The sequence below is a fragment of the Pseudopodoces humilis genome, chromosome 10 (assembly GCF_049639895.1).
Source record: "Pseudopodoces humilis isolate 2021_Gansu_Grassland_sample_001 chromosome 10, ASM4963989v1, whole genome shotgun sequence".
NCBI classification, from domain to species: Eukaryota; Metazoa; Chordata; class Aves; order Passeriformes; family Paridae; genus Pseudopodoces; species Pseudopodoces humilis.
In genome coordinates, this window is record NC_142209.1 from 30632986 (window position 1) to 30653237 (window position 20252).

Here is a 20252-nt window from a genome sequence, read left to right on the forward strand (position 1 = left end):
AAAAAAGCCAAATCTCACTGGGAATGTGCCTTGTGCAGCTGCAGGGTTCGACTCAGGGTGTGTTGGACCGGAGCACGGTCCAGATCTCAAGTATTTAATTTTTAAAAATCCTTTTCCACAAAGTTTTGATTAATCCTAAAGCAGCTTGGAGTCCCAGCAGCTCCGTGGTGCTACCGCTCTCCTTCCCCTTTTTCCCACCTGGAATCCTGTCTTTGGCCATCCTGGCTGGTCTGGGATAACAAAAACTCCTTGAAGCTGTTGGTGTTTGCCCCAAAGACGGGGCTGGAGCACAAACCTGCCCCTCACGGCCGCTCTGTGCTGCTCTCACCCCACAGCAAGAAACCCACCGAGGATCCTGCGGCGCTGGCCCCGCTCTTCGGGCCCCCGCTGGAGTCGGCCTTCGAGGAGCACAAGTTGGATGGTGAGTTTGGGGCCGTGGCAAGCGAGTTTGGGGCCAGGGTGACTTTTGGGGCCGTGGTGAGTGAGTTTTGGGGCTGTGGAGAGTGAGTTTGGGGATGGGGTGAGTGAGTTTTGGGGACAGCGTGACTTTTGGGGCTGTGGCAACTTTGGAGCCAGGGTACACAATTTTGGGCCCATGGCAGGTGAGTTTGGGGCCATGGTGAGTTTGGGGCCATGGTGAGTTTGGGGCCATGGTGTGTGATTTTGGGGTTGTGCCAGGTGAGTTTGTGGCCAAGGTGACTTTGGGCCATGGTGATTTTGGGGGCAGGGTGTGTGATTTTGTGGCCATGGCGACTTTGGGGCCAGGGTACACAATTTTGGGCCCATGGCAGGTGATTTTGGGGCCAGGGTGACTTTAGGCCATGGTGGCATCTCCTGTCAGGGCCGTGGGAAGGTCCCCAGCCCCAGCAGGGATCCCCACTCCTGGAGGGACCCCAAAGCTGTGTGGATGTGACACGCAGGGACACGCTCGGGGTGGCTGCGATGGGCTCCGAGGGTTTTCCCTGACCAATTCCCCGATTCCCAGGCTCCCAGGCCCCTGCAGGAGGAGGGAACAGCCCATGCAGGGGTTGAAGGACGGGCTCCAGGCCGGGTTAACTCGGGCTGGGTGGAAACAGAGCATGTGCTTAAGTCAATTAGTTAATTATGAGGTCTGGGAGAGCTGCTGGCAGGGAACAGCTCAGGAATATCACAACTCAGGATTTTCCACTCAAACCATCTCCCTGGAGCAGGGGGGATTCTGGAGCCCTCCATTCCTAGGAAATGCCATCTCAAAAATGCCATTTTTGCCCCTCCTTTAGCACTTTGCTCCTTCCAAGTCTGATTTTTCCCAGCTTTCCCAAAGCGCAGGAGCCTTGCAGGACTTGTTTTCCCCGAAACCAACCCCATCCATGCCCAGAGATCTTTTCCTCCTCTTCCTCCTCCTCCTGGATCCTCCAGGAGCTCAGCGAGAGGCCTCTGCCCTTGTAGCCTCGTTATGTCCCGTCATTAACGACTCCTCTTAATTCTTTTCATCAAAGCAACGTTTGTAAGCGGTTCTCTGCACAAAAAAATGCCAAGAAATCCAAATTATACATAAAAATACCATTTTTTTCCCCTCCCCCTTTATTCCCTGGGAATACAATTTTCATTTTAATACCTGATGGGTTTTTGGTTTTTTGGGTGGTTTTTTTGTTGTTGTTTTATTTTGTTTTTTTGCACATCCTAAAATTCCAGGCCACTTTTGCCGTCAATACAATGTTTTCCTTCCCACAATCAGCCTCCAAATCCATCCCTGGCATTGTTTAGTTTGTCAAGCAGCATAAGTGTCAAACTAATTGTGCTTCCTGCTCCAAAATCAGACAGGATTTTAATTACCCACCATTACAGAACCCCCTGTCTTTAATTAATGAGGTTTCTGTCGCTGTCTGGGCCCTCTTTTCCCAGAGCCTCAGTGTCTCATCCGTGTTTTTGAGTAACTGGAGGAAAATATTTGGGTTTTTCACCGCTTTTAAATGTTTGGTTTTGATTTTTACAGCTGCTCTGGACCAGCCTGAGATCTGGGGGTCGGTCCAGCCCGCCAACACAAACGTAGAGTCCCCAAAACTTCCGAGACCTTTTCCAACTGGAAGTAAGTGACCACAAAAAATAAATCAATATATCCAGAAATCAGCTCAAAGGTTGGAGTTCTCCTCATCCAGGCTGCGCAATTCCACAATATTTTAAATTAAAGGGGTTTTTGGGGTTGGTTTTTTTTTTCCTCCCCGCTTTGTTTGGGTTCCAGCGAGGTGGAGGAGGGAATGGGATTGATGAGGGATGGAGGGATGGGATGGATCCTGATCCTGCATCTTCATGCCGTGGTTTCTTGGCTGGAAAAGCTGGAATCACCGTTTTTTTTCCAGGAAAATATCAGAAAGACCAGCACAACCCTGAATCCCTGATTTTATTTGGAGCTTCCCCTCTGCCTGGGGGGGCTGGGGAACCATTTCCTTCCAGAAATGCCCCTGTAAAGCGCTGCTGGTTAATTAGGCGCTGTTAATTAGCCCCAGCATTCCCGATCCCAGATTCACATCCCGGGTCCAGGTGGGATGAGCACGGGAGAAAGGCGGAGGCAGCTCCGTGCCTCAGGGAATCCAGGTTTAATTAAAACGCTAATTTAGGGGTTTGAAACAGGAGCGCAGGCTGAGATGTAAAAATTAAAAAGGGGGCGAAATTCTATCAAACCCAACAAAAAATGACTTCCCACTGCCAGAGGGCCGGGATGGGTGAGATGTTGGGGAGGAATTCCTCCTGGTGAGGGTGTGGGGAGGGATGGGATGAAATTCCCTGCGGCTGCTCCATCCCTGGAAGTGCCCAAGGTCATTCCCAGCCACGCTGATATGATTGATATGATCGATATGATTTATATTATTGATATGATTGATATTATTGATATGATTGATATTCCATGGAATGTGCCGCTCTCCAGCTGATCCCGTCCCCTCTCTGTGCTCTGTTCCAGCCCCTCCGCCGCTCCCCCCGAAGAACATCCCGGCCACGCCGCCGCGCACCGGCTCCCCCCTGCCCCCGGCCATCGGTAACAGCCCGGGGGTGGCACCGGGGGACGGGTCTGTCACCAGCTCTGGGGTGGCACTGAGGGGACAGGTCCTGTCCCAGCCCGGGGGTGGCACTGGAGTGGGGGGACAGGTGCCATCCCCACCCCGGGCAGGGACAGGTCCCCGTGGCTGCATTTTGGACACGGATTTGGTCCCTTTGCTTCCCCTTCCCTTGGAATTCAGGGAATTCCAGACCGGGCTGGCTCGGGAGGATTTTATATCCTCTCCATTTCCCGTGGGCAGGGACAGCTCCCACTGTCCCAGGCTGCTCCAAACCCCTCCCAGCCTGGCCTTGGACATTTCCAGGGATCCAGGGGCAGCCATGGCTTTGTGGTGTTTTGGTGGATGCTGCAGCAGAAGCAGCACAAAGATTTTTTTGGCTCCCAAGCTGGTCTCACCCGGTGAAATTAATGTTCTTTACACCATCCCTGCCTCTGGATCAGTCACTCTGGGAATGCAGTGCCGGATTAGCTTTAATATCCCGCTGAAAACTGGGATATACTCCCAGCTCCAGAGCCCTGGAGCAGCCCTGCAAGGCTGTGCTGAGGAAGGAAGAGGGTGGGCAGGCTCTGCCTGTGGCAGGGAGCTGCTCCCGCATTCCCTGCCCCCCAAATTCCTACTGAAAGGTGGGGAAAGCCCTCCTGGTAGTGCAGGGAGGGGAAATTGTGCTGGGAATGACAACCCGAGGGCAGGGATGGAAAGGTGTTGAATGCAGCCAGAGGACATCAGGTGCTTCCAAGCATATAATTCATGGTGCTGGCTGATGGAAAAGCGAGATTTGGGCAGGGAAGGCAGCGCCCTGGGATGAATCCTTGGCCGTGAAGAGCTCCCCTGCTGTGTCCATCTCATCCGTGCTCCCATATCCCATTGTCCTGCTTGTGGGAGCAGGGAATGCCGGGCAGGGTGTCCATGTCCATATCCAGCTGTTCCCAGCAGGGAATGCCGGGCAGGGTGTCCATGTCCATATCCAGCTGTTCCCAGCAGGGAATGCCGGGCAGGGTGTCCATGTCCATATCCAGCTGTTCCCAGCAGGGAATGCTGGGCAGGGTGTCCATGTCCATATCCAGCTGTTCCCAGCAGGGAATGCTGGGCAGGGTGTCCATGTCCATATCCAGCTGTTCCCAGCAGGGAATGCTGGGCAGGGTGTCCATGTCCATATCCAGCCATTCCCAGCAGGGAATGCCGGCTCCCTTGCTGGGCTGTGCCGTGTGTCTGTAACACGAGTGGCTGAGGCCTGATCCTGCCTGGTTTAGCAAATCCCTGTTTTATCCCCCCCTCCCATCCCCAGTGCGCAACCGCGGGTGGATCCCCAAAACAGAGGAGCAGGGATGGGGTGATGCTGCCACGAGGATCCCAGAAGGACATTTAGGGTTAGGATCTCCCTTCCCTGGATGCGAAACACTTGGCTAATAGATCTCTGGTGGTTCTGGAGTCCAGTGGGGATGTTGGTGTGTGGTGGTTCAGTGAGCAGAGCCCTGAAATCCCGATCTGTGTGCCCTGAAATCCCGATCTGTGTGCCCTGAAATCCCGATCTGTGTGCCCTGAAATCCCGATCTGTGTGCCCTGAAATCCCGATCTGTGTGCCCTGAAATCCCGATCTGTGTGCCCTGAAATCCCGATCTGTGTGCCCTGAAATCCCGATCTGTGTGCCCTGAAATCCCGATCTGTTCCTGCTTGTGGCTGGAATACATTCCCTGTGGCTGGAATACTCTCCCTGCGTGCATCCTGTGCTGCATGCCCAGACTCCAGCATGTCTAAATATATATATTTATTACCTGAGCGTTTATAAATATATATAGAGAGCGAGTGGGGCGTGCCAGGGTGCTGAGTGCACACCTTTGACATCTGCTGATAATTCCGAGTTGCTGATGAGGACGTGATGCTGTTTAGAGGACAAAAAAAGGCCATAAATTCGGGGGGAATTTGGGATTCTCGGCTGGCTCGCGGTGCACGCTCCCTCCTCCAGCCTTTGGATCCCGCGGGATTCATTCCATGTCGCACCTGGCTGTGGTGGTGGAATCCTTCTTGCCCATGAATTATATAGATCTAAATAGGAAAAGGTGATTTTAGAGCCTCTCCCGTAGAAGTAGAGCCCGTAGAGAGTAGCGCAGCCCTCTCTTAATGCTCGGTGTAAAATAAACCTCCTCTGACCACAGGAGGGGACCAGGCAGCAGCAGAGCCCAAACGGGACAAACTCCCGTCCATCAATGACTTGGACAGCATTTTTGGCCCCGTGCCGTCCCCCAAATCTGCTGCTGCCACCGCAGAAGACAAGTGGGTCAATTTTTCCGATCAATCCCCGGAAAACGCTCCTCCGGAATTGTCGCCCCGGGAAAAAGCTCCGTCTCCTCCGGCGGCCGCGGGCAGCCCGGCCAGCGCTCCGGCCGAGCATCCCCGCCCGCTGCCCTCGCCGCTGCAGCTGGAAGAAGCTCCCAAGAAGCTTTCCGAGCAGCCCCACCTTAAGGATGATTCCGCCGAGCCCGTCGCCTCTCCTAAAGATTTTGGGCCGGGCCAAAGAGCCACCCCGCCGCCCCCTCCGCCGCCCACCTACCGCGCCGTGGTCTCGTCCCCCGGACCGGGCGCCGGCACGGGAAGCACCAGCGGTACGTGCTGTGAGCTCGGGTGTGCTTCGCTGTGGCCGTGGTGTGTCCCAGCCAGCCGTGCCGCTCTTCCAGCCTGTGTCCTGCGTCCTTCCCTGCGCTCCCGTGAGGCTCAGAGGCTTCCCCAAAGCTCCCCGGAGCCGCCCATTCTCCCACCCCAAAATCTGGCGCGGGGTTGTTGTTGTTGTTGTTGTTGTTGTGTTCTCCGTGGGAATGGAAATGTTCCAGGAGAATCGTCTGGGTGAGCCTCAGGTGCAGGGTTTGGGTTTTTGGAGGTTTTTTTTTTTTTAAGCGCATCCTCTCATCCCGGTAATTCACGGGTGTGAACGGCGCTCGGTTCCTGCTGGGATGGGGGGATGCGTTCCGGGGTGAACCTCTCCCGCGGGAGAAGCTCTGCCTGCCTTCACCTGCTTAATTATAACGGCTCATTAGGGCAAACGAGCTGGAGGAGGCTGAGTTTACTCACAGGAGCTGCAGCTTGAGCTTGTTCTTTTAGGGCCTGACCCCGGCTCAGCCTCTGTGCTCCCACCCAAGGTGGTTTTTTGTGGGAATCACCCCACGGAGCCTTGAGGAACCCGCACTGGTGGTGGGATGGGGTGGGGTGGGGTGTGCAGCCCCCCAGCTCCGTATCTGAGCCCTGTCGCCCTCCTCATGGGAGCCTGGAATTTGTGTCCCTTTCCTGGGGGTTTTGTCGCTTCCAGGAGCGTCCCCTGAGTGTGGCTGGTGCTGCAAGTGTGGCTTTGCTTCAGTGCTGGTGGCTTTTCTGTGCTGGCTCGGGGGGTGGGTGGGGTCCCTGTGGGGGCTGCAGCGTCCAGCCTGAGCTGGAACTACTCCAGGAGCTCCCAGGAGCGGGAAACACCGGGATTCATCCGGGCTCTCCCAGCCCATTCCCTACTGAGCACAGGATGGAGAAGCACCAGAGGGCTCCCCATGTGGGGATGGATGGATGGATGGATAGAATCCATGGATGGATGGAATCCATGCATGGATGGATGATGGATAGATAGAATCCATGGATGGAGGATGGATGGATGATGGATGGATAGAATCCATGGATGGATGGATGGATGGATGGAGCAGCCCCACTCAGCCTGTCCCAGAGGATGCACATCCCTTCTCCAGGAATTATCTCCTGTCTCAGTCTGGACTGCTTTGCCTCCCTCTGCGCCTCAGTGTTCCCAGGGCTGGGAATCCAAAGTGTGGCCACAGCCACACAAAAAAGGTGCAAACCCTCCAAAAGCTGCGTCAGATCCAGCACCTGCCCCGCTCCTCCCGCCTTCTCAAGGCTCGTTTTTGGGTGCTGTGGAGCAGAGCTCCCCCAGGATCTCCCCCTGCCCTCAGCTCCCCTGGCTGGCACCGGGGCAGGCTCACGCTGGAAGGGTTGGGTTGGAAGGGATCCCAAAGCTCGTCTTGTTCCAACCCCCTTCCACCACCCCTCGTTGCTCCGAGGCCAGCATTCCAGCAGATTTCACATTCCATGCTGGTTTCCACATGCTGTCAGCTTCTGGTGCAGGAAATATCCATCCCCTGGGTGGAGGCCACCATCTGCCCAGGGCTTTGGCCACAGAACCTATCCAGGGAGGCTCCATCCTGTGACACTGAGTCCTGCAAGGTCACTTTTCCCTCAGTCTTTCCCATTTTGAAAGGCTTTCATTGGGGTAAGGAAGGAAAAATTCAAACGTTGGTTCCCAAATTAGGCCTTGAAATAAAAGCGGCTTGAATTTTGGAGTTGTGCGAAGGAATGACTGGAATTTACTCCCTTTAATCCAGGCCCTCTCTTGTCTGAGCCTGCTCTCCTTCACCTCTTCTTGTTTCTATAAACCCAACTTTGATCTCTAGCTCAGATTAAGTAATCACCCAAAAAACATAGGAAATTATTCTCTTGGAAGTGGGAAAATGATGAAGTCATCACCTCATCGGTCTGAGCCAAGCACGGAGCTGTTCTGTCCTGGGCCAGCTATCCTGGGAATGAGCTGGGATCTCCCTCCCGTTCCTGCTGCCCTTCACGTCCTGGTGCCACCTCCGTGCAGCTCCAGCTGCTGCTGGCCTCTCCTGGAAGGAATTCCCGTGTGTGGAGCGGAGCAGGCTCCTGGAACCCCCGTGAAGCTCCTGTTGCCTTTTCCATTTGATCCAAAGAATTCCCTTCGCAGCAGGGCCAGGGCCCGTGTGAGCCCTGGGATCAGCTCCCCTTCTTTGGGAGACTCTTCCAGAGGCTTGGGAGCTGTGCTGTGCTCCCAGATATCCCAGAACCTTCCTCTCCCACTCTTTCCCTTCTTTGCTGGGCCAAAGCTTTGTCCTGTGATGAGAATCCCTAATTCCCAGCGGGTTCATCCATCACCCTATCCCTCCTCCCCCTATTTTTTTGGGAAAGCCATAAAACTCCTCCCGTGCCAACTTTCCGGAGGGAACCGGGCACTGAGCAGCCTCTGCCAGGAATCCACGGGCATCGACCGTTCTGGAACGTTCTGTGCCCATCTCTGGGGGTGCTCTGGGGCGGGCAGCAGTGGGGCAGAGCCTGTGGGGCGCTCACAGCTCCCGTTTGTTGCAGGTTCCTCGTCCCCGGCTCGTCCTGGAACGCCGCTGGCCACGTGTGGCACCCCCCCGCCGCCACCGCCCCGACCCCCGTCCCGGCCCAAGCTGCCCCCTGGCAAACCCCCCGTCAGCGATGTGGTACGTGGGGAGGGGCGGGGGGCGTTCCCAGGCTGGGATCCAGGGATGGGATGGGCTTTTCCAGGGTTTGTCCGGGGGGGGAATTCCCCGTGGGAAAGGCAGTGCCAGCCCGGTGGTGCCAGCCACCACGGGCCAGGGTCACGGCAGGGGATGGGATGGGAATGTGCCCCAGGGAAGGGTTGGGGGGCAGTTCCAGCTGTCCCAGGAGCGGTGCCTGGCTCAGGGGGTGACCAGCCCCTGTCCCGTGTGCCACCCCAGCTGCCTCAGGTAAGCCGGGAGGGTTTTAGGGTTGATAATGAGGGTATAAAATGATAAAATGACTTATTATTAGACAAATTCTGTTGGATTCTGTTGATTAAATGACCCCAAAATGATCCTTAAGGGCCTGGGGAGCTGGCACCTCCTGGGCACCGCTCCCTTCCCCGTGCCCAGCCAGTTCCATCCACCCCACGGCCCCTGGAGCTCCCATCCCCGGTGTGGATGGCTGGGAATTTCACACCATGCTGGGGATCACCTCATTTCCCAGCTCCAAGCTCAAATGCCATCGGCATTTTGTCATTCACCCAATGACAGCTTAAATCATTCCCATTTTTCCTCTGGAACACCAGCAGAGCAATCGGGAGGGCCCAGGCAAAATTGTATTTGTTTGACGCAAACGTTTCTGCGCAGATTTCCCTTTAACTTTGTGTTCTTTTATGTTTCTCTCCAGTCCAGGCCTTTTAGCCCTCCCATCCACTCCTCCAGCCCTCCTCCGATAGCACCTTTAGCCCGTGCTGAAAGTACTTCTTCCATCTCTTCCACCAATTCCCTGAGCGCAGCCACCACTCCCACCGTCGGTAAACACACACAGCGCTGCTGTTCTTTCACCTTTCCTGCGCCCTCGGATCATTCCTGAGGCCTTTGCACTCGCTAGGTCCTTCTTTGGGGTCGGACTCGTTTGTTTCCATCGGGGTTTTGGATGCCAAAAGGGATGCGAGGGGGATCAACTGCCAGGGAAGTTTGTCCAAATGTTGTGGGAAATGGATGTTTGGTGAAAGTCAGGGGAGTTATGATATAAAATGTGGTTCTGGGCTGTAAATTGGGGCAAAATAAGCTTTTTTTTTTGGCAGGGGATGCTTGTGCCTGGAGGGGAGTGGGGCTGGAAGCCAGACCTGGGGGTGCAGGAATATTGAATCTCTTGTAATGTCTTAAATTCCCACTTAGAGCAGTAAGAGGAAAAGGGGTCTCGGAAAAGCCTTTTCCCAGCCGCTTGGCACGTCCTAGGGCAGAACCAAACGCTGCCCTTTCCTTTTGGAGGCACATCCCGACAAAAAGTGGGGTTTGCCAAAACCCCGGGGCTGAGATGAGGAATGGGAATTGAGTCTGGCTGGCAGCTCCCAGCTCCAGGTGCTGGGTCCCCCCACGCCTCCCTCCTCCCTCCCCTCTGTCCCCTCCTGTCCCCTCTGTCCCTGCTGCCAGCGCTCCCCCCTCCTCCTCCTCCTCCTCCTCCTCCTCCTCCTCCATCCCTGCCACCCCTGGCTGCCGTCCCCCCGCTTCCCGCAGCTCCATCTCCTCCCAGGATCACCTCCCTCCTCTGTCTTTTCTTCCCAAGCCTCTGGAAAAGCCAGCCTGGCGGGAGTTCCCGTGTGCTCGGCCGCCGCGCTGGCCGCAGCGTTTGTCGCTGCTGTCACCCTGGGGAGCGGTGGCACTGCCACCAAGAAAGGTGACACCGCTGTCCCCGCGCTGCCGGTGGCCCCGAGCCCTCCCAGTGGCTTTGCTGGAGTCTCCGAGCGCGTCTCCATCCTGTTGTTCCTTCACTCTCAGGTGTTGTGGGTGCTCGTCCCTGTTCCGGCTGTCACTGTCACAGCACCTTGCTGGGGAAATGTCACCTGGACAGAAATGTCACCTGGACAGGGAGCTGGGATATTGTCACCTGGACAGGGAACTGGTGAAATGTCACCTGGACAGAAATGTCACCTGGACAGAAATGTCACCTGGACAGCGAGCCCTATGCCGTGGGCACCACTGGTGGCACCACTGGTGGCCCTGAGCGGTGCCTGAGGGCACAGTGGCCACAGGGACACGGCTTTAGGGGAGGGGACAGCCAGGCTGAGGCCAGAGCCGGTGCCAGGGGCTGCAGGAGGCTGGGAGGGTGATGGGAGCGAGCTGAGGGCTGCTCCTGCCACCCGAGCCCAGCCTCTCCCTTTGGATTTCTTTTTTTTCCTCTCATGTGTTTTGGAGGTTTCCTGGGAGGAGAGCCAAAATCCAGGCTCTGGGGTCACCCCTGACTGGGGAACTCCAAAGGGGGCAGCCAGGAGGAGCATCCCAGGTTTTGTAGTGTTGCACTTCCAGCTCCATGCACAGGTTATGCTGAGTGGGAAGGGATCAATGGGATCATGGATCCAACTCCTGCCCTGCACAGACCCCCCCAACATTCCCACCCTGGACATCCCTGGGAACAGTGTCAAAACGCTCCTGGAGCTGCTGCGGCAGCCTCGGGGCCGGGACCATTCCCTGGGGATCTGGGCAGTGCCAGCAGCCTCTGGATGAGGAACCTTTCCTGCTGGAATCCAACCTAAACCCTGGGAAAAGCTGTTTGGGGCAGAGACAGAGAGAGGCAGGGTTTGGGATCTGCATTGTCCCCACCCAGGGTGAGCATCCAGGAAAATCCACAGCAGAGGAAGGAGAACTTCCAATTCCCAAAAGAGGAGGAGCTGGGGTGGGAGGAGTGCAGGGATGGGATCAGGGATCGCTGCAGGTCCCGGGGGCTGGGACACCCCGATCCAGCCGGGGCTGGAGTCTGTCTCCACCTCATTCCCCGTCTCCCGTTCCCTGCGGCAAAGTCTGATGGAGTTTGTCCGGGAGCACGGGGAGGGATGCTCCATCTCCGTGTCCTCCGTGCTGTTCTGGTGTGCTTTCCTCGTTGGCTGCATGTCAGTCTGGACAATTCCTGGCAGAGCAAGGAGCTGTTTGATTCCCGTGTCGGTGCTTTTTCCGTCATTTCTCTGTCTCTGCGTTGACACGAGTGCGCTGCTTGGTTTCACTTGGGATCCGTGTTTTCATTCTTTTTGTGTTCTTTTTTTTTTTTTTTTTTCTCCTTTCTTTTCTTTCTTTCCTTTGCGTTTCTTCTGCTTGTGTTATCAGAGGATGATGCTTTTATTGACAAACTGCCCGCGTTTGAAAGGCGCAGTGAAACGCCGGCAGGTACTGTACTAGCAGGGAAATTTCCAAGATTTTCCAAAGAAATCCGCCTTCGGAGCGGCACCCACCGCTCGCAGCACCTTGCATGACAGTTTCTCAGTGACTCAAAGGACTTGGAGGTGGAAGGTTGGCACCTCCCGAATTCCAAAAGGTTCATCTAACAGCTCAAAAAGCTGTTTTTCCCCCACTCACACCCCCCACCCCGATCCCGAGTTATTCCAGCGTGGCGGCTTTGGAGGCGGTGGGAGCGCAGGGTTGTGATGGGAAAGGGAGGACTCCAGCTAGGATCCGCTGCTCTGTGTGTGTGTGTGTCCGGTTCTCTGCAAGTGTCGTGTCCTGAGATGCGAGTGCGAACGTGTCACTGTCCCTGAGTGTCACCGCGGGGTGGCACCCGGAGTAGCATCCCGCCGGGAATGCTGAGGAGCGCAGGCACAACCCGCCAGCAGCCGACAAACCTCTTCTACCGTGGCCAAAAAACCAAAACCCCTCCAAAGCGCTCAGTCAGCGGGCAGAACGACTCTTCCATCTGGGCTTCCATAGCTTTGCTTCCCGCTTTGCGTCCCGAGCCAGCGGCCGGTGTCACATCCCTGTCCCTGCACGTGTGACCGCCCCGCAGCGCCTCGCCCCCTCCCCGTAGCGACATTAATGACCTGCTCTGTGACTCACACTGTGTCCTTCTCTCTCCCTCTCCTTAACCTTTCCCATCCCGCTTCAACTCCTGGCCATACAGAGAATGAACAGCCTTCCCTCGTTTGGTTTGACAGAGGAAAGTTTTATTTGACTTTCGAAGGTAAGTAGTGCAAAGCACAGCCGGTAACCGCTCGCTCCCCTCGCTCTCTCGCTCCCGGGGTTCCCTTCCGAGGCTCCATCCAATCCAGCTTTCCAGGCTCGAATGCTATGGCCACTTGGATGGCATCGCCAGTCCCACAGGAATCGCTTTTGGTTTGATTTGTGCCATTTGTCCCGCTGATCTCTTTTTTTTTTTTTTTTTACTCGTTGATTTCCTTTGCCAAAAAAAACCAAACCAAACCAACCAAACAAAAAAATAATCCGACCCAAGCAAATAAAAAAAACCCAAAGGAACATTCTGAATATTCCCAGACGGAGGTGAAAACCAGGGAGCGGAGCCGCTTGCACTGCCGAGGAACTTGACTCTGCCAACCAGGACTTCTCCCCCCTCTCGCTCCCTGGAGCGGGCTGGGTGCGGTCGATCCAAACCCACAGGGTGTCGGATCCCCTCCTCCCGTCCAGATTTCGGCAGGAAAGGCTCCGGGAATGCCCTGGCAGCACCGGCACCACCCCGGAGCCGCTGCCAGGTTGTGCTGCTGGGGCGCTCGCTTGGAAGTGCCGGAGGGTTTTGGGTCCCTCGTGGATGAGGGGCTTTGGGGAGGATGCAGGGAGGTGAAAACCTCGGTTTGGGGCCGATGGCACCTTCTCCGAGCAGTGTCACAACCCCGAGGGACAGAGCGGGAGCGGCCGGTCCTGCCGGGAGAGCCCCGAGGCTTTGGGGAGCTCCAACCCGCAAGCACCGAGCCAGCATTTCCCTTGGAACAGCGGGAGGAAAAGAGGGAGGAAAAGAGGGAGGAAAAGAGGGAGGAAAAGCGGGAGGTTTGCTCGCAGAGCGGAGGGATTCCCGCAAATCCCCAGGGAGCGCCTGGGAGCTGTTGTGGAGCCTGCGGGCCGAGCTGGGGGGTGACTCCGTGCGCCATTCCCAAAGTGTCCCCTCCTGCAAAGGAGTGGCCCGGGGTGGCACTGCCCCGCTGGGGACACCAGGGTGGCACTGCCTGGCTGGGGACACCAAGGTGGCACTGCCCAGCTGGGGGTGACAGGAATGGCCTGGGATGGCACTGCCCGGCGTGGGCTGCTTGGGGTCATGGAGCAAACCCGTCCTGGTGACAGTGATGGCTGAGCAGCAGCAGAAGGCAGGGATCAAGGACCAGGGCTCCTTAATTTCCTCCTTTTTCCTTGGCCCCAAGGTCCCCACTCTGACAATTCCCACTTCGCTGTCCCCACTCCAGCAGACCCAGGAGCTGCTCCCTCCTGGTGCCCAAATCCCTGTTTGGGTTTCCTTTCTCAGGAAAGCTCATTTGGGAGCTCTGGGAAGAGCTGAGCACAGCAGGGACAGCATTATCCCTCAGCAGGAATATTCCAGCTCCACATTCCCGCTGCTCCGTGCCTCCTTCCTGCCCCTCGCTCAGCCCAGCGGCAGCGCTGCGCATTTGGGGCTTCTCTTGTGCCTCGGAATCTGAACCTTGGATTGGAATTCTTGGAGCTGGTTCTGGTGGTGTGAATGGTCTGGAGCACGGGGTGGGATTATCCCGGGAATGCAGGTGTGGCACTGCCTCCAGGATCATCCCACAGCTCAGCAAGGAGCTGTCTCGCTTCCACATGCTGGATTTCCCAATTTATCTCTAAATATTTAATCCCAGCTCAAAAATAAAAAAAAGATAAACTTCATGTGCAGGGAAGCGAGAGGAAATGGGCTGAGTTTGGCGTCTGGAACTCAGGGCATGGAATGCCAGAAGGGAAATGAAGGTTTCTTCCTGGATTTGGGGTTTTTTTTGTGGCAAGATCCATGTGCTTGATGAGCACGGGGCAGTTTGTCCCGTGTGGAAGGAGCTGTGGCGATGCTGTCGTGCAGAATCATGTTCTAGGACCCCCTGGCTACTCCACTGCTGCATTTTCCACTTCTTGCAGGGAAAAACAAGGCAAATTAGGCTGATCTGCTGCTTATGGTTGGATCCAAAGCTCCATAAAGTGGATTTTTTTTCTCTCTCTGTTATTATCAGGTCGTTTGTGCAAATGAAATGTTTATAAGAATGGCTTTTGAAGCAGGAGCTGGAAAGGCAGGTTTGGGGTGGCGTTGTGCCACAGCGACTGGATTTGTCTCTCAGGTTTCTGGACAATAATTGCAATGCTTATAATAGTTTATACATTTCTTTTTTTAGTGAAAAACCTGAGCATAAAAATGAATTTATTCTCTGGAGCCGTGAAGGGAAGGATTTTTGGATTCTTGAGGGAAGAGTGGAGGGAACTGAGCACCCCAATTCCACCCACGTGGTGTTCAGACCATCAGAAATGAGGATGTTCTGTTGTTGTTGGACTCACATTCCCACATCCCAGCTGAGCCTGGGGATCCGTGAGATCTCCCTGCTCACTCCTGATTCTTCATCCTGGAGAATCAAGGATGCAGAGGAAGAAGGAGACATGAAAAATGAGGAGTGTGGTGGTGTGGGAGAGCCCTGCCCCACATTCCATGCCCTGCCATGGGCTCCAGGCTAAACCCAGCTGGAATTTGTGCATTTGGGAGTTGGGTCTTTCCTTCTCCAAGGAACGATGATCCCATTGCCAAGCCCTTCCCTACGAGGCTCCTCTGCTGGTTGATAGCCCCGGTTTCCCCCTCCACATCCAGACTTTGAGGATGTTTTTCCATCTGTATTTCCGGGCGGATGCAGTGGGAATATCCTGGGTTTGGTGCTCTGAGGGGTCTGGAGCTCTGGGAGGGGAGCAAGGATTTGCTGCCTGTGGTGTCTTTGGGCAGGGTTTGTAGGAAACGTGGTGTCCCACGTGCTGCACATCCCCTCAGCCATGGGGGTCTGGGGTGTCCCGCGGTTCTGGGGAGCTGCCCGTGCCCTCACCTGGAGCTGTGTCTGTTCTTCACTGGGAATTCCACCAGGTAATATCCCAGGCTGTGGCCTCAGGAGGCTCTGGGCTCGTTAGGATAATGAATGTGTGTGTGACATGGGTCTGGTGTGTGTGGGTGAGGTGTTCCATCCCGGAACAGCCGGATACACTCCCTGAGCATCCCCATCCCAGGCTGCAGCTGGAATCTCTGATTCCCCTGAGCCTCTTGGGATGTGTGACACCTGGGGCTGCTCCCATTTTTTACACTTTTAGACGTTGGAAGGGAAAATCCCTCATCTGCACCTCCAGGAAGGAGCACTGGGATTTATCCATTAATGCTCAGGTGCCTTGGAAAGGTGTGAGGATCCCTCCTTGCAGGTGGAAACCATAATTTCTCCCATTAAAATACCCAAACTCAAAGTGTAATTGAAGTGACACAAGTGCTTCCCCCCGGGAGATGTTGCAAATCCCAATTCCCTGTCCCCAAACCCCTGTTATTCCCAGGGTGCAGCAACGGGAAGCGGCAGAGAAGGAAGGGAAAGGATCATTTTTGAGGATGGCCCAAGGAGAGGAGCTCCCCAGGAACGTGACGCCTTTTGCTCAGCTTTGCTTGGGCAAATATCCCGAATATCCCCTCATCCTCTCTGCCTGGGGAGGTGCTGCCCTTCCCGGGGCTGGCATTGGAATTCCGACGGCTCTGGCTGGAGCTGGCAGGAGCTCGCACACTCCGGGAAAACCTCGGGCTGGATCCATCCCCTCTTCTCCCAGCCTGGCAGCGATGGGGATGGAGCGAGGCGGCCCCTGGACGAGCTGCCCCTCTGGAGTCCTTTGCTGTTCTTTTTTAGCTGCTTTGGGGTGAAACAATCCTCGTGCTTCACCCGCTCTGCAGGACGGGGGGTCAAAAAAAGGCTCCAGAATGGGGCATGGCAGGGAATAGGTGAGGCTGAAGGGCGGTGCCAGGGCAGGGGATGATCTCTCCAGGGGTTTTTGGGTGTCTGTGGGATCCTTGGACATCTTTGGGTGCTTTCCATGGGGAAGAGGGTGGTGGGCACCACCTTGGTGCTGGGCACGGGACTCATGGTCCCAGGGAGGGTTTCCAGCACAGCTGGAGCTCCTGCGGAGCACTGCGGTGACGATTTCATCCTCAAACTTTGTCTTTTGGAAACAACAACTCCTGGCCAGCAAAGGGAAACCTGTGTGTGATCCTGCAGGGCTGAACTATTTTAGAGCCTGGCAAGTGTCCGTGGATGCACAGCACCACCGAGGCAAACTTTTCCACTTTTCCAAATTGTGGAATCCTAGAACGGTTGGGTTTGGAAAGAACCTGAAATCTCAGCTTATTCCAGCTTGTTCCAGCTTCCACCATCCCAGCTGGCTCCTGTCCAAGCTGGGCACTTCCAGGGATCCAGGGGCAGCCACAGTTCCTCTGGACACCCTGTGCCAGTGGCTCTGTTTTCCCAGGTTTCCGACGATCCGCAGATTTCGGGCGCTGAGGTTTCCGCGGAGCGAGCGGGGCGCGGAGCTGGCAGGAGAGGAGAGCAGAGTGTGCCAGGGATTGCAGGACCCCCCTCAGCTCGGGGGGGAACATCAGGGGGCCGCTGCCACCACCCCGATCCCCAGGGGCAGCCTGAGCCCCCCGGCTGTGCCACAAGGAACCCCCCCAGCCCCTTTTTGCGGGGCCCAAAAAGCGACTGCAAAAACTGTCATGCAAAGGCTGCCGTGCGTGGCAGCCCCCGCATGCTGCTCCCGCCTGGCCACCTCCATCCATCCTTTTCTTTGCTTGCTTTTGGCAGCAGGGGCGGGCGTTGGGTGGCATGTTGGGGAGGGGAAATAAGATCATTTTTTGTGAAAAGCCTCATCCAAAGCCTGGGGGATTTTTAATTTTATTTTGGTGATTTGCCCATCGAGTCAGGCTGGGGGGCCGGGCAGCGGGGGCTGGCAGGTGCCAAGGGGACATCTCTGCTCTGTTGCAGGCTCGTCACGAGGCCCCAGCCCCCTGACCATGGGGGCACAGGACACCCTGCCCGTGGCCGCGGCCTTCACCGAAACCGTCAACGCCTACTTCAAAGGCGCTGACCCCAACAAGTAGGTGCTGAACCCCGGTTTTGGGGTGTCCCTGGGTGGGTTTTGGGGTTTGGAGGGGGACGGGAGGTGGTGGGGTGTGTGGGGGCTGCGGTGGTGCCCCGTTTGAAGGTGTTTCTGCTGGGGGAAAGGGAGGTGAGGAGTTTGTGTGAGGAATCCGGGGGTGTGGACGCGATTTTCTGAGCCTGAGAGAGTTTCAGCCTCTCGGTGGCTGGCCTGTTTCCCAAGGGAAAACCTTTTGGGAAACTTTTCTCTCTCAAGGACTGTTTTGTAAATAAGATTTTAGTTCTCAACACAAAGACACAGATGTTCTGAGAAAGGCACAGATGTTCTGAGATGTTTTTTCTCTTGTCCCACCAGCGGGATGAGGGAGGTGTTGTTCCTTGTACCAGTCGGGTTAACCTGTATTGGAACACCTCATAAAAAGGCTTGAAAACCCCAAAATAAAGGCTTTTCTCCTCCTGAGGAAATAAAACCTCGGCTGCTGTGATATGAAACCTCACTTCCCACTTTGTGGGGCGACACGGGGGCCGCAGCCTTCCCCTCCCATGCCTGACCAAAACGGGATGGCATTCCAGCAGAAACTTGGAAAGCTTTCCCACCTGTGCTTTTAGACCCTCTAAAAGATAAAACCCAAAAGGGCAGACCGAGGACAAATTAATTTCACCAAAACACTGAATAACAGCAAAAAATTAAGAAGCTTTAAACAGGGCAGCGATATTTAAGAGGATCCCTGTCAGCCCTTGTGCTGTTTCTGCTCTCTCTGAGGCCAGCAGAGCGCAGGGTGGGGAGGGGGGACTGTCCCCACACCATCCATGGCACTTTCCCTCCCTCTCTGCTGCATTTTGAGCCCCCTTTGCCCGCCCTGGCTCTGCTCTGGGCGCTGCAGGTGCATCGTGAAGATCACGGGGGAGATGGTGCTGTCCTTCCCGGCGGGCATCACCCGACACTTTGCCAACAACCCCGCTCCGGCCGTGCTCACCTTCCGCGTGCTCAACTTCAACAGGCTGGAGCACGTCCTGCCAAACCCCCAGCTCCTCTGCTGGTAAGCCTTTCCCTCAGCAGCTCCCCCGGGGAACGCGGGATTCCAGGAAATCTGGGTGTTCGCAAGAGAGCGTGGCCTGAGGTATCTTCCTTGGAAGGGGATGTTGGGAATGAAACCCTCAAACCCTTAAATGCGTGGTAAAATCCCAGAGTGGTTCAGGTTGGGAGATCATCAGGATTATTCTGATAGATATCAGGATTATCCCACGGGCAGGGACACCACCCAGGCTGCTCCAAACCCATCCAGCCTGGCCTTGGGCACTGCCAGGGATCCAGGGACAGCCCCAGCTGCTCTGGGAATTCTATCCCAGGGCCTGCCCACCCTGCCAGGGAACAATTCCTGCCCAAGATCCCATCCAGCCCTGCCCTCTGGCACTGGCAGCCATTCCCTGTGTCCTGTCCCTCCATCCCTTGTCCCCAGTCCCTCTCCAGCTCTCCTGGAGCCCCTTCAGGCCCTGCAAGGGGCTCTGAGCTCTCCCTGGAGCTTCTCTTCTCCAGGTGAGCACCCCCAGCTCTCCCAGCCTGGCTCCAGAGGGGCTCCAGCCCTGGAGCAGCTCCGGGGTTCCTCTGGGCTCTGCGTCCTCCTGATGTGGGGCTGGGGCAGCTCTGCAGGTGCAGCCTCACCTGAGCAGGGCAGAGGGGCAGAATCCCCCCCTTTCCTGCTGCCCTCACTGGGGGATCAGCCCAGGACTTGGGGGGCTCTGAGTCGCAGTGCAGATGGATCAGGAGAAGCTGGAGTTGTGTGGGAGGGAGCCAATAGAATATAGAATGTATAATGTGTAATGTATAATACATAATATATGACGTATAATATATAATGTATCATGTATAATATATAATGTATCATGTATAATATATAATGTATCATGTATAAAGTATAATGTATAATATATATTAAAATTATAATTATAATATATTATAATATATAATATATTATATAATATAAAATTATGATATATATTATTTAATAAATAATTATAATATATAATGTTTTCTATAATATTTTATATTTTACATTTTATCTGTACTTTACCATACCATGCTATAATATAATATAATATAATATAATATAATATAATATAATATAATATAATATAATATAATATAATATAATATAATATAATATAATAACATCTAGAGGCAGGACTGAGTGCAGCCCCTGTGCTGTGCAGAGCAGCTCTCTCCTGGCCAGGCAGGTTATCCCAAGGATTCCTTCTCCTCTGTGCAGTGACAACGTGCAGAGCGACTCCAACTCCAAGGAGTTCTGGGTCAACATGCCAAATCTGATGACTCACCTAAAGAAGGTATCGGAACAGAAACCTCAAGCCACCTATTACAATGTGGATATGCTCAAATACCAGGTAGGGGTTTCTTTTGTGAGATAAAACCGTGCCCCCAAAATTAAAATAAATAAAAATTTAAAAACTGTGCTGATTATGGCTGTAAAAAAATGGTGTTTCCCTAGTGCAGAGTGGAGCTAATGTGAGGTGGGGGCTTGGTGTCCCACTGTCCCTTCTGTGTGGCTCTGGGTTGTCTGGCTTTAAGCCCAGTACTAAATGCAGCGGGAATTCAAGGTCTTGCCTCCGAATGCGATGTCCGCGTCTGTAAAACGGGATTTCTCCCTTCAGCCCTACGGAAACTAAATGTTTTTTCTGTCATTTTGGAAGGTATCTGCCCAGGGTATTCAGTCTACTCCATTAAACCTTGCAGTGAGCTGGCGGTGTGACCCTGCAAGCACTGACCTGCGCATCGACTACAAATACAATACAGAAGCAATGACCACACCGGTAGCTCTAAACAACGTCCAGTTCCTCGTCCCCGTCGACGGAGGAGTAACCAAACTTCAAGCTGTGCTTCCTCCTGCTGTCTGGTAGGGATTGCTCATCCTGGGCCCGCCTGGAATTCCCATCCTGCTGCAGGAGGGTCTGTGGGTGGGAGCTGGGGGCACACTGGGGACCCAAATATTTGAGGGTGTTCCCATTCCCTTTCTCTTGGCATTCCCACAAGGAAATGGTCAGAG

General features: G+C 55.0%; 1 protein-coding gene across 1 annotated transcript in view; it reads left to right on the top strand.

The window, feature by feature from the left end:
- Positions 1-20252, top strand: part of SGIP1 (SH3GL interacting endocytic adaptor 1) — a 47045-nt gene that overhangs the window by 23928 nt on the left and 2865 nt on the right. The window contains exons 11-22 of the mRNA XM_088060224.1: positions 336-421; positions 1976-2068; positions 2939-3013; positions 5189-5635; positions 8181-8302; positions 9012-9138; positions 11426-11485; positions 12213-12272; positions 17080-17191; positions 18078-18233; positions 19461-19593; positions 19900-20102. Coding sequence (XP_087916350.1) covers positions 336-421; positions 1976-2068; positions 2939-3013; positions 5189-5635; positions 8181-8302; positions 9012-9138; positions 11426-11485; positions 12213-12272; positions 17080-17191; positions 18078-18233; positions 19461-19593; positions 19900-20102 — 1674 coding nt within the window. The remainder of the gene's footprint in view (positions 1-335; positions 422-1975; positions 2069-2938; positions 3014-5188; positions 5636-8180; positions 8303-9011; positions 9139-11425; positions 11486-12212; positions 12273-17079; positions 17192-18077; positions 18234-19460; positions 19594-19899; positions 20103-20252) is intronic.